Below are 13,989 nucleotides of genomic sequence, written 5' to 3' on the forward strand. Positions count from 1 at the left end.
ATGGAGTATTTCTGTGTATTCGCTCATGGTACAGATAGAAGCCACTGTGATTCAGAGGACTTAATTGATTTGCCCAAAGCCACACAGCTAGGAAGTGCTAGAGCCTGGATTCTAACCAGAGTTTTTGTAACTATCAAACCCAGGCTGTTTTTCCTATACTAGTAATTCCTAATTTTTCCAATGAAAATAGCTCCCATCTAAGTCATTTTTATTTTTTAACTTTTCATTTTGCAATAATTTCAGATTCATTTTAAAAAATTATAAAAGTAACACAAAGGGTTCCCACAAACCCTTCACTTCGTTTTTCCAGCGGTTAGTATCTGTAGCACAATGATCAAAACGAGGAACTTCACATTGATCTGATACTATCAACTAACTTACATACCTAATTCAAGTGTCACCAGCTGTCCCACTGAGGTGCTTTACCTGGTTCAGAACCAATCCAGATCACACATTGTATTGAGTTGTCATATCTCCTTAGATGCCTCCAATCTGGGACATTTCTCCCATTGTTCTTCATAACTTTGACACTTTGGGAAAGTACTGGCCAATTGTTTTGTAGACTGTCCTCAGTTTGGATCCCTTTCAGTTTAAAGCTTCACAAAGCCTCAAGTGACTACACTTGTACTTTAAGTATCTGTTGATTGAGCCCTATCCAGATTGGCTCAGTAGATAGAGTGTTGGTCTACAAACTGTAAGCTCCTGGGTTCAATTCCAGTCAAGGGCACATAACTTGGTTGCAGGCTCCATCCCTGGTTGGGGCTTGTGTAAAAGGCAACCAATCAATGTGTCTCTCTCACATGGATGTTTCTCTCTCTCCCTCTGTCTCTCCCCTTCCCTTCCACTCTCTCAAAAATTAATGGGAAAATGTTGTCGGGTGAGGATTAACAAAAAAATAAAAATAAATGTATTTAGTTATCTAGGTTCCTCATCATACTGAAATAAGTGCTCTTTTTTAAAAAGTATCTGTTGATTAAGAATGTGATACCTTTTGACAAGTAGCTGCACTAAAGTGAAGGATGCTTTTGATTTTGTTCATCACAATGGCTCCCATAGGCAATTGGAAAGTAGTATGCAGGTCTGTGAGATAACTTTTATTTAGATTGCCAGCAATGCTTGGGTGTATTTAATTTCATCTACTCCTATGATATCTTGGCGGCTCCTCTTGAAATTAGCCCACAGTTATACACACACTGAGGCAGAAATTCTCAAAGAAAGTTAAACAATAGCAAACTGGTGGGGTGAAATAACAATATTAAGTGTGAATTTATTATATGTTTGTATTCCACACTATGCCAAGACTTTCAAAAAAAATACTTTCATTGGTTTTGAGAGAGAGAGAAAGAGAGAGGGAGAGGGAGAGAGAAATATCAATGTGAGAACACAACAGCTGCCTCCTCCATGCCCCCTACCAGGGATCAGCCCCACAACGTGGGCATGTGCCTTGACTGAGGATCGAACCCGAAACCTTTTGTTATATGGGATGATGTTATATGGGATGACGCTTCAACCAACTGAGCCACACTGGCTAGAGCCTATGCCAAGACATTTGCATGCATTATATAATTTGAGTCTCACTACCACAGACACTATTACTATCAACCATTCCCATTCTACAATGGAGGGAATGAGAATTCTATAAGTGACTTGCTCAATGTCACATATCTGCACAGCCACACTGGGATTTGAAAGCAGTTCTGCTTGGATATGAAAGCCCCATGCTCTTATCCAATGTGCTAATTTTCTCCTAAAGCTTTTCTGATTCTTTGCTTCCATTGTTCCTATGCCTAGAACAGTCTTCATTTCCCATTTTCCAAATTCTTTCCCTGATCCATCTTTAAGGCCCAGTTCTAAGTCCATTCTTCCAGGGAGGCTTATTCTATCAGCAGAGGAAGGAGTGGGTTTATCCCAGCCCCAGGTATGGCTCCTATACCTGCTGTGGCATAAAAGAGGACAGCAGCACAGGAAGGGACCAGACATTCCTGAGTACAACCTCCTCCTTTTACAAATGAGTAAACAGTAACAAGCTGTTCATAGACTTCCTCCTGTGGGTCAGACAGTGTGTTATCTCATCTAACTCTCCCAACAACCCTAAGAGGGAGATGCTAATACTGATACTGTTGAGAGAGAGACTTTTTGAGATCACTCACACCTGAACTTCCTCTCTGTCCAGGCACCCAAGAGGATGTCACTCCCCAGCCCTCTTGCCGTTAGGCAAAGCTGTGTTTCTAGGTCCAGCGAGCTGCAGGCAATAGTGATGTCATTCCTGAGCTGAAGCACTTCATTGTTTGTACTCAGTGAGCTGTGAGGGAGCAAGCTGTGCAACATCTGTGGGCCTGCTCTGGGACTAACTCAAGAATCCCCTCCGAATATAATTCAGGAGCGGGAACTGATGGTTGGATTAGTCGGGAAAATTGACATTAGCAGGGCAACAGACAAAGCCCCAGGTTTCAGTGACGTACCACAGTGCCATGAGGTTAGACTTTCCCTTCTTGTGGCTATCCCATCTGAAACTAGTAGCTCTCAGATCACTGAGGCAGGACAAAGAAGTGAAAGAGGCATCTTGTCCTGCCTCGGTCCTGAGTGACATTCACTTCTTTCCTAGTCACATGGTCCTGTTCTCCCCTCTTCCAGTGCCCACACCCCTGTTCCTTGTAATGTCTGGGGACCTCAGGGCTGGTGGAGGGATTTCTTCTCCCCATTTAGCTGCCTCCACAAACTCCTGCCTCATACACAGTGTGCCTGAAGTGATCACCTACTTCAGAATTTTCAAATTGAATTAAAAATGCAGATTCTGGGGCAACCCCTGAGACAGGGGCCTGGGATTGTGCATCTTCCCTCTTCCTGGGCACTTCTTGGTGCCCATAGATGTTTCCAAACTGTTATTGTAAAGTGTGCAGCCCAGGTCAGTGTTACCCAAACTTCAGTGGCTTCTACTTTTCAACGTATTCATGGGGCATCTATACTATTATTTTCTTTAGACTTAGCATTTTTCTCTAAGTATCTCATATTTTTGCTTCAATAAATTTATTTATAAAGGAGACTTGTTGCCACTACCATAAATTTAAAAAACTGGTATCATTTACCAAAAAAAAAAAAATAGACAAGCTATGGTATATCCATATCATAGAATATTATTCAGAGATAAAAAGAAATGTGCTATAGAGACATAAAAAGACATGGGGGAACTGTAAATGCATACTACTAAGTGAAAGAAGCCAATCTGAAAAGGCTATAAACTGCATGATTCCAACTACATGTCAGTCTGGACAAGGCCAGGCTGTATTGCCAAGAGTTCCAGGTCGGAGCGGAGGGATGAATGGATGGGTTTTTAGGGCAGTGACACTGCTCTGCTGATACTATAATGTTTGATCCATGCCATGATGCATTTATCCTAACCCTTAGAATACGCAACACCAAGAGTTAACCCCAAAGTAAACTATGGACTTTGGGTGATAATGTGTCAATGTTGGTTCGTCCGCTGTAGCAAATGCACCACTCTGGTGCGTGATGTTGATGGTTGGGGAGGAGGTGGGAGGACTGGGGGACAGGTGAGTATATGGATACTCTATACTTTCAGCTCAGTTTCGCTTTGAACCTAAAAGTGCTTTTAAAAAAAAGTAAAGTCTATTAATTTTTTAAAAGAACAGACATACACAAATACAAACAAAACGAGATTAACAGATTCCAGCTAGATATTACTGTGCACCCAAGGCTCCAAGCCTGACGCCTTCTCTCTTTGTTTACAAAGGAGGCTGACAAGTGTTAGAAAGGTGTTAAAGACATATTACCACTCTAATGAGATTTTTTTAAAATCCTGGACATAATAATAAGGCATGAGAGCAAACTGAAAAGAACAATGTTCTCACTTGATCAATGTTATTTAACATCACGTCTGTCTGGGGTAGCCATCCCATCCCAGACTTTCCAAAACACTAGTCTAGGGATGAGCCTGAATGCAAACATCTTGCTGTCACATTTTGAGCAAGCAGTGTGTGTTTTTCTGCCACTTCCCCTACATGTTCCTCTGGGTACATGGTCTGCTACTGCCCCTAGGGACTCAGAGCCCAGGAAAATGTCTTTCTGCACAGTTCATACCCAGAAGAGAGTGCTGTTCAATAAAGATCTGTCAGGAATGTGGTAGTACTGGGGATGGATAAAGACAATTATGTTGGGAATGAGGGACCCAGGCAGGCTCCGCTGAGTCATTAGTACAGAGGCAACAGTTGCTGAACAGAGACACTGGCTCTAAATGTGCATCCCTGATGTCAAGCACAAACACAGCTTGGTGCTCGCTGTGGTCGAAGCACAGCCTTACAGCATCTGATTTTTTTAATGCTTTCGTAAGAGAGGGGAGTAGGAAAGGCAGCAGTGTGATCTAGGGGCCCCACTGCAGCCTCTGAACTACACTTATAGAATGGGGTAAATATCACTCCCATTTAATGAACAGCTGCTTTGTGCCTCGAACTTTCATAAATCATGTCCATGCCTTAGGACAAGTGTTCAAGCTCAGAATTTTATTCCTGTTTTGTAAACAAGGAAATCTAGATCCAGGGAGGTTAAATAAATTGCCCAAGATCACCCAGTTGAGAAGGGCCCCAATTGGGATTTAAAGCCATGTCTTTCTGACTTCAAAGCCTCTGTTCTTCCCATTACCAGGCAATAGAATGAGAAAAGCTCTGCTGTTGGCCAAGTGGTCTCCAGCCAGGGTAATGGTCACTATCATTGTTAGGACAAGAATAATCACTATTTGTCCTTATAGAATCAGAACACTAGGCTGGACAGGGTAGAAGGGTGTGTATAAATTAAAGTGCCTACACTTGGCACTTTAATTTATACACACACACACGTGTGTGCACACACACAAATGTACCTTCTACCATGTGTACACTAGGGACCAAATACAGCACTATTAGTCTGGAATGAACATGTGGCAGGAGGGAGAGGAAAGGATCAATAAGTACTGAGCCCTCCTATATGTAGAGCCCTATGTTAGTTGCTACGTTGGCTTCAAGAGGCTTCTTTTGGAGAAACTGATGTTGATTTTCTTTTTTTTTTATTTTTATTTTCTTCAACCACATCCAAAGGAACCTTCCCATAGAGAAGAAAACTGATTTGATCTGTCCTCCTCAACACCTCTGAGCATGGGTCCAGGAGAAATCCGCATGGAGCCATGAGCTGAGTCCAGGACTGGGGCCCATGATTCCCCCTTGTGGGCTTAGATCACATGGAGTGGAACAGAGCTCATATTTGCAGATCCCCCATTTTTTCTGACAGTTTGCATCTACCTGAAACTCAAATTGTAACTTATTCAACTTTGCCTATTTTTTCACGCGGCAGCCAATTCCATGTGCAACCACTTTTACTTTTCACATATGCAGAGGGAGGTATCACATGTGTACTAAACATAATTGCACATGTAGACTCTAGCTTACATATGATACATCTCAGAGGGGGATGGTGTGCAGCTCAGGCCCCACAGTATCCACTGGCCAGCTCCTTTACATCCGGGCTCCCTTCCAACTTGGCTTCCTTCCCAGCAAATAAGAAGCAGCTCTCTCATTCCCACACTTCTTCTAGTATCCTCTCCCCCTCAAACTACTCTCCCTCCCCCAATTCACAGGCCACAACTGGGCTTCTCCAGCATACCAGCTGGAAAAGAGAGAAGGGAGAGAAAGAGAGAGACAGAGAGGGAGAGAATTTCCAGTATCTCTCCTTTCTTCTCTAAGGCTGTTTTGAAATGCATATTTCCCTCCTGCCCTACCAGCTTTATTAAGTAACTCTGTATGGGGCACTCAGCTAGAAGCCATCCCCAATAAATTAGCCAACCCACCACAAGGAGTTGTAGGCTGGCAAGTGAAGAAGGATTACCCCTAAGTGCACACTTTTAGAGGATCTACTGACAACTGAGGTGAGAATCATTCCACAACTGTCAAGACACCAGGTGTCTCTCCTATTCCAATCCCTAATTCGGTCTGTGGAAGAGAGACAGATGCACTCAGTGCTTTATTTGTGTGTTTGTGTGTGCATGTAAGTAATAGACAGCTAAATCTGGGAAATAGCCAGGGACCCAATGGTGGAGTTTGAGCATTCCCAATAAAGACTTAGAGCACTGGTGAGAATCCTGAGTGAGGAAAGGGTCCTTGGAGCTTCCAGATTAAATAGGACCAAGACTGGCTGAAGTTGGCACTGAAAAAATACTATGGAAAAACCCAGGTGGGAAAGTGAAAATAGCCCATTTATGACTCTGGGAGTGGGGGGTAACTGGGCTTCCCCTTTTCTGGTTCTGCATCCTTAGGTCCATGAGGGGATCTGTTGCCTATTGTTCATGAAATGCTAGTTCTCCTACTATGGTATGTGCATGTTGTCAATTCATGATTGCAGCAATCACGTGATTGCCAACAAGTTGGGATTTCTATGAACTGCAGGATGGCGATTACTCTTTGAGTTCTTTGCTGAAGATATATTTACACATGCCATGTACTGTATACACTGGGATAACATGACCCCTTAAATTGGAAAGGGGTGCAGGCTCATCTCTTTCTGCTTGAATTAAAAATATCTCTAGACCCTCAAGCAATGTCATTGTGATGAACCCAACTCTCAAGCTCAGAAGAGGCCTTGATGGTCACTAGTCCCAGTCACCCATTTGAATCCCCCTCTAAAGCAGCCTGTACTCTCTTGGGACAGCCTTGGTAGAAAGTGCTTTCTAATATCAAAGCCCAAGTTAGCGTCTCTGGAGATTCCATCATTGGCCAAGGCAATGCCTTTTGTGATTCCACTGAGCAGATCTGCCCCCTCTTCTACACAGCACACTTCTAGCATTTAATTCCAGTGAATATTTCTCTCCCTTGTACTCTCTTCTCCCCAGTTCCCCTACCTGTGGAGCTGCCTGATGGATAAGCTCTAGAGCAGTGGTTCTCAACCTTTCTGATGCCGCGACCCTTTAATACAGTTCCTCATGTTGTGGTGACCCCAACCATAAAATTATTTTCGTTGCTACTTCATAACTGTAATTTTGCTACTGTTAATGAATCGTAACGTAAATATCTGTGTTTTCTGATGGTCTTAGGCTCTACAGCAGCGGTTCTCAACCTGTGGGTTGTGACCCACAGGTTGAGAACTGCTAGCAGGGTCGCCTAAGACCATCAGAAAACACAGATATTTACGTTACAATTCATAACAGTAGCAAAATTACAGTTATGAAGTAGCAACGAAAATAATTTTATGGTTGGGGTCACCACAACATGAGGAACTGTATTAAAGGGTCGCGGCATTAGAAAAGTTGATAACCACTGTGAGGCTCATTCATTCAACAAATATTTTAGAGTATAAAGCAAGTGCCAGCCTCTGGATTGGGAGCTGATAACCCAATCATGAGTAAATACACAAGTTGCTGCTTCCAGGGATCTTAGTCCCTCTGCATTGCCTTCCTTAAACCCAGGACCCCACTTTGGCCTTTCTTCAGCTGCACCCTTCCCAGAGGGTGAGGAGTCTGCAGGGTCAGGGAGTCAGGCCCCTCTTCTAGAACATGCTCTGATTACCTGGGGCCCTGGAATTTCTGTCCTCAGTTTGCTCCCAGAACCTTCAGGCTTCTTTTCTTCAGTTAAACAGGGGAGAGTCAACAGGCTGCTGTCTGGTGGTGGCATGCTTGGATGACCAGCTAGAGTGTCCACATGATGTGTCCAAGGCTCATCATGGAGCCAGCAGTGGGAAGAGAGTTAGAGTGGCCCGTAGTCTAAGGGCCAGATATCCCCACTTGTCTGGCACAGAATTAAGAGGAATCTAACAGTTGTTTTCCAGAATGTTTTGCAGGTATATTTGTCAAGATAGGAGGATAAGATGCATTTAGTTTGCTGGATTTATGATGTTTAAATATATTGGCCTATGCCATGTGAGCCTCTTATCTGAGGGTCCATGAATGTTAGGGATGGGTCTGTTATTTGTGGAGACAGATATTAATTAAATAATCACACACAGAAATGCAAAATTGAACCATAGTGCTAAGAAAATAATGCACCATTTGGCTCTCTTCTAAAATGTTCGACTTGATCTCCATTCCCAGGGTTCTCATTGCATCTTGGGGCCTCCAAAGCCCTTCTCTTATTCCCCAAGAACCCCAAACACTAACTAGAATATTCCACACTACTCTTGACCCTTCTGAATGCAGAGCTCCAGAGAGGTCGACCCCAGGAAGAGGAAGAGGTAGATGAAGCCTATTAATCTCTTCCAGACTCATTTCCTGATTTCCATTACAGGTGTCCTGCCACCACCACTACCATGATGGGTTTTATTTCTGTATCCACCTCAAAGTGCTCCACTGCTAGCCCAGCCTAGGAGCCGGTTTTACCTCTTTGTTGAGATACCCATGTGTCTCAAATCTCTTAGGTTTCTAGCTTTCTTTCTTTTTTAATATGTTCTTTTTTAATTTAGAGAGAGAGATAGAAACACTAATGAGAGAGAAACATCAACATCAATCCACTGCCTCCTGCCCATCCCCCAGGCATGAGACCGAACAAAGGGACCGAACCAACTGAGAATCGAACTGGTGACCTCTTGGTGCATGGGTCAACACTAAACTACTGAGCAACATAGCCAGGCTGCTTCTAGCTTTCTAAACTCAGTCTAAGTCTATTTCATCTCATTTGGTATCCAGCATCCACACTGAAGAAGCCTTCTCTGACTAATTAGAGAAAAAGTAGCAAATTCTCCCACTTGCCTCTTTGCATAGGCACCCCACACACTAGCTGCCTTTAAGCATACATCCCTTTCTTGTAGCCGATATTACTGCAATTCACTTCGACTTGCTGTCTGTGTGTTCTTGATCTCTATCAGCCTCCGTGATGTCTGGGTTAGATTGTGCAACTCCCAGAGGGCAGGACCACATGGGCCATGTGTCTTTACACTTTGCTCAGCAGAGCAGCAGGCATAGGTGGGCACTTAATATTTTTGATTGTGGAAGCAGAGGAGCAGCCCTGTGCCTAGACCATTGTGAGTGCACAAGAAAACAACCCACTAACACAGCCAGACCACAACCATAGCGCTCCTCCTGCCAGACTGGGAGCCAGGGCACATTTTTCCTTTTAAACGAGGCAGGGGGAGTATTCTCTTGCATTTGAGACAACAACACATTGTGACAGCACTGATGCTCATAATGACCTTATAAATTGGGGGCTATCATCGACCCAAGGCACAGGGAGGCTTGTTCAGACCTCGAACTAGGACCATCTGACTTCAGAGACCTCCGCTAACCAACCAGGGTTCACTGTCCCTCAAAGGGAACTAGAAATGAAGAGTGAAGGATTGGTGACTGGGCTCTTGTCTCACACTCTCATGGACCTTGACCCTGATACAACCTGAATGAATGGCTGAGAGGAGGAGAGTGGGTACTTGGTCAGCTTTCTAGGGTGAAGCCAAGTTGTCTCTCAAAGCATTTGTTCACACCTGCTCATCGCCCTCCTTCTGTTTCTCAAACATGCTCAGCTTGTTCACACTAAGGCCTTTGCACCTGCTGTTCCCCGCCCCTGAAATGATTTCCCCCAGACCTATGCATCAGGGGGTCCTCCTTACCACATAGGTATCAGCTCAGAGGGCACCTTCTTAGGAAGGCTGTTCCTGATCACTGTATCTAATGTAGCTGCATCTTTCCCAAGCCCCGCCCCCTTTCATTCTTGTCTAACTCATTTTCCTGTTTTACTTTTTTCAAGGCAGTCAACACCATCTGAAATCACTTGATTTATCTAGTAGTTTGTCAATTTCTGTATCTCCACTAGACTGTCAAATTCAAGAGAGCAGAGATCTCAACTGTTTTGTCTATTCCTGGATATTCAGTGCCTAGAACAGCATCTGGCACACTGTGAATGCTGAGTTCATGTGTATTAAATGCATTTATGAATGACTGGTGCGAAATCCTGTATAAATATGTGACACTAGCTGGATCTTTCAGTTGTCCCTCACCACATATATTGTCAGGAAGAGACCACATCTTCATGTTTGGCAGTCTTTTAGCCCTTGGAGTAGTGGCAGATGACTGAGGAGCAGTTTGGTCCCTTTGTCTGACTGCAGGTAAAAGACCAAGACATTCAGCCCTGAGATTACAGTCTATCTCCACGCCTTTCAGGGTCACATGTGGACAACTGCTGGACAGCTCTCTTCCTGAGCAGAAAGAAACTAAGATACTGAGATCTCAGCTTCTCTCTCCACCCCCACTCTCCCTCTCCCTTCTCTAGAAAGTTTTCCCTACCTCCTCCCTCTTTTGTCTCCCTTCCTTATTGAAATGCTGTGGGGGGAAATGAAGAAAAAGTGGGGAAATGCGTTCCCCACATCTAAGCTACATTGCTTTTAATACTTCCATAACACGTTCTCATTATAATCTCCTAGCTCCTGCACAGATAAAGCAAACCCCAAAATGTAATGATAATATACAGGAAATACTTGATTTGATCCAGTCTTAATGCTGTCACAATATCCTATTTCTACCACATAACAGAGCCCATTCCTCTCTCAGTGTTGTTAGCTTTTTTAGTCAATGCTTTCTTCATGAGAATAATAAGCGAGAAAGAAAATCTTTTAATCTCTGACCCAACCCTGTAGCACATGAAGTGTTTCACAATATGCTTAATGATGTCATTCTTTTTCTTTTCTCAACAAAATACTGCTTTTTCATGATCAAAATACATGCAATTATTAATTAATCCCTTTCAAGGCATTTTCATGCTCATTATCTCCTGGGTCTTCTCAACAAATATAATAAAAGGAGGGTGAGCAGAAAAGGGTGGCTTGAAATCACAGAAGTGGAAAAGGAACCCGGTGACATAAAGCTATTTGGACTGCACACACCCATCAAAATAATCTCCAAGTCATGCTGTTCTCAATGTACTAGAGTACTCCCAGCAGCCCCTGTGACATGCAGCCCTGAGCCAGCCCATATGGGAGAAGAAAGAAATAGCTTAAGAACTTAAGAAAATAAGTAATTCCTTGTTTGGGAATGGATGAGGCTCTTGATTGGGGCAAGATCCTGACCAAGTGGTCCCCAAAGTGAGGTTCCCTCTTGCTCTCAGCCAAGCCACTCTACCTTGTGTCTCTGCTGGAGACCCAGCACTGGAGGTGACACAGAGGGCTGGAAAAAGGGCACGGAGCAGGGACCCTCGACCTTCTCCCCTAACCGAAGTCCTCAACTCTGGGCAGTGCTTTATTTGGGACTTCAGGCAATCCTCATCACAAGAAGAAGGAATCCAGCCCTCAAACTCTCAGAGATATGTATTCATCTGGATATCTACATCATCTTCCCTCATAATGCCCAGGGTGTGGCCTCAGTCATCATCTGTCCATGAAGTGCTTTCCCCATTCAGAGCAGAAATAAATGAATGAAAATGTCAGCCAAGCCTGCCTCTTACAGAGCAAGCCCCCAACAAGAACCAGGATTACTCGGGACACCAGCATGGCCATTTGTTCAGAGAGCACCTAGAAGTCTTCCCTCCACTTCCAGGAAATCCGCAAAGAAGTGGCTGATGTGATAACATAACCCTGCCCAGGGCCCAAGTGAGTATTCTTTCCCCAGAATGACTATCTAGATCTGATGTTCAGATCTGAGATTCTGTGGAAAGAGTTGCCACAATATGACTCTGGAAGAATGTGCACATGCTATCCAGCACTGCAGACACTAGATTGAAAGTGGAGCTCAAAGGGGTGGGGTAAGTATGTGAAAATCTGAATGAATGGGGTAATGAGAACTCTCAAACTCAGGAAGACTCTGGTCTGTGAGGTACTTGCCATCCTCTATCCTGGATGGGGAGAGTGGAAGGGACAATCTCAGTTGATGTGTTTCAGGCCTGAGAAGGGGAATAGATATAACAAGATTCTCTATTAGTTTCTCTATTTCCCTTAAATTCACTCTCACCCCACTTACCTACCTGCTTTCAACCTAGGAAACACAAGTCTGCCAAGAAGTGTCTTAGCAAACTGTAGTCTCCTTGGACCTAGAATCCTTCTCCATTTCCTCTGCAGTGATTAAAACACATTGCTGAGAAGGCAATGTAATATGGGAGGGAACAGTCTCTACATGAAGGAACAGGCACAGGCTCATTGGGTTTCAGTCTATAAGAATAAGGAAAGTGGACAAGATCTCTGCTCACTTTCATGGAGGGAAGAAGTTTGAATCTGGGACTGAAGACAAGCTGGGGAAAATGCCACTCACAATAAATCAGACAAAAGGACATCTTCAAGACAAGTGTGAATGGACCGCCGAGTTTCTTCATTTCATTGCTCCTGACTTCTGGATCTTCTCTTTTGAGGACACTTATGGAATTTTCACATGGAACTGAAGATACTAGCTTTGGAAGGAAAATGCAAACCCTGGGATACAACTGAGCCACCAAACAGGCTCTACCAGGAATCAGACCCTCTTGGGGCAAACTTAACCAAAAGGAACATCACTGAGAGGCTTAAAACTTACAGTCCTCACATTAGACACAACATAATGGTTCCCCAGAGCAATCTGCGAGATCTGGAGACACTACAAGGAAGCAGGAAAAGGAGGAAATGGCCTTACCTGTTCTGGGCCCTGAAAGCAGATTCGGCACAGCGGGGTCCTCATGCCACTGTCCAGGCTGCTGCCCAGTGAGTAGCGGTCCTCAGCCTTCCCCTTACAGAAGTCATCTGAGGAGGCACTGCTGAGCAGTGAGGCAGGTGGCTCTGTGGCTGAGACATCCCAGTCATCTTCCACAGAAGAAGGTGGCAAAGGTGGTGGAGGTGGCAGAGGAGGGGTCTCCCTGCCCACCCCTTCTCGAGGGCCCCTCCAGCCTGCCCACCCCCCGGCACCCAGAGCCGGAAGGGTATTGTTGTTGGCGGTCAAACCTGGGGGCTGGGGGTCTCCGTGCATGGGCAGGGGTGCTGGAGGGGGGCGCCGAAGTAGGAAAACCTTCAGGTCATTGAAGAGCATGCGGCAGCGGCACTTGAGGAGACCCTGGTGGCGCAACATCTGGGGAGCTGGGGTGCACAGTCCAAAGCGGTACCAGGCACAGCAGTAGCAGCAGCACCACCACCAAAGCAGCCCACTCAGGGGCATCAGCATGTGCCCAGTGGAAGCGGAGAGCCCGGGAGGGGCAGCTGAAGTCTTTGCAGAAGATAGGATGGTTTTGAGGGGTCCACAGAGTATCTGTGTTATGCAGGAGTCTGCTTTCTCACTGGTTCCTCCAAGTGGCAAATAAATTACCCCGGAGACTGAAGACTGCGAGTCACTGATTCTGAACTTTACCTGGAAAGCCCAACAATAAAAGCTTCTCTTGCTTCAACCCCACCTCACCGCAACCTTAGGCTTTGCTCAGGGTGCCTCCTTTCTGCCTTTGACCTGGGGGCACTGGTAGAGGGAGGGGGATAAAAAATGTTGAGGATAGTCTGTTAGGGCCTTGAGATGTAGGTCTAATTGTTAGAAAGTTCCCCAGGAGAGGATTATTGGGTTGTTCTCAAATTCATAGACAATGGGCAACCTTTCTTCTTGTATATAAAAAGGTGGGAAAGATTATAAATCAAATTTGGAGTGAACTGAGCTGGGATTAGGGTAAACTAGCTCAATGAAGAATTGAAGACTGCATGTGTGAGAGGGGAAAAATTGTTTCCTCAGGTAGCCAGAAATTGGTTGTGGAAGGTAAGATAGGAAGGAGAGGAGGTTGGGACAAGTTTTAATTCTCCTGGGCAGAAAACTGGGGCAATTAACCCCAGAAGCACCGGTGTTGCTTTTAAGAGAGCAGTTGGATTGGGGGAAGGGATTACAGGTGAACTTGGCCAAGGGTCTTGTGCTTTGCCGCTGCAGGCTGCAGCCGAAGGGCTGCACAAACAAGGGAAAGCTAATCGGGAGAATAAAGGTGGGGAAATAAGGAACCGAGGACGGGGAAAGAAAGGAGGAAAAGAAAAGATGTTTTAACCCTTGCAAAGCGCCTTCTTCCTGGAAGAAGGGTGTGTAAGGGGGAAGGGAGGGCGGGAGGCAGTGGA

General features: G+C 44.9%; 1 protein-coding gene across 1 annotated transcript in view; it reads right to left on the minus strand.

Annotated features, from left to right (window-relative positions):
- Nucleotides 1-13,083, minus strand: part of MARCHF4 (membrane associated ring-CH-type finger 4) — a 76,831-nt gene extending 63,748 nt beyond the window's left edge. The window contains exon 1 of the mRNA XM_080671284.1: nucleotides 12,551-13,083. Coding sequence (XP_080527410.1) covers nucleotides 12,551-13,072 — 522 coding nt within the window. The 5' untranslated portion in view covers nucleotides 13,073-13,083. The remainder of the gene's footprint in view (nucleotides 1-12,550) is intronic.
- Between the last annotated feature and the right edge of the window lie 906 nt (nucleotides 13,084-13,989).

The sequence above is a fragment of the Plecotus auritus genome, assembly GCF_963455305.1.
Source record: "Plecotus auritus genome assembly, chromosome: 5".
Taxonomy (NCBI): domain Eukaryota; kingdom Metazoa; phylum Chordata; class Mammalia; order Chiroptera; family Vespertilionidae; genus Plecotus; species Plecotus auritus.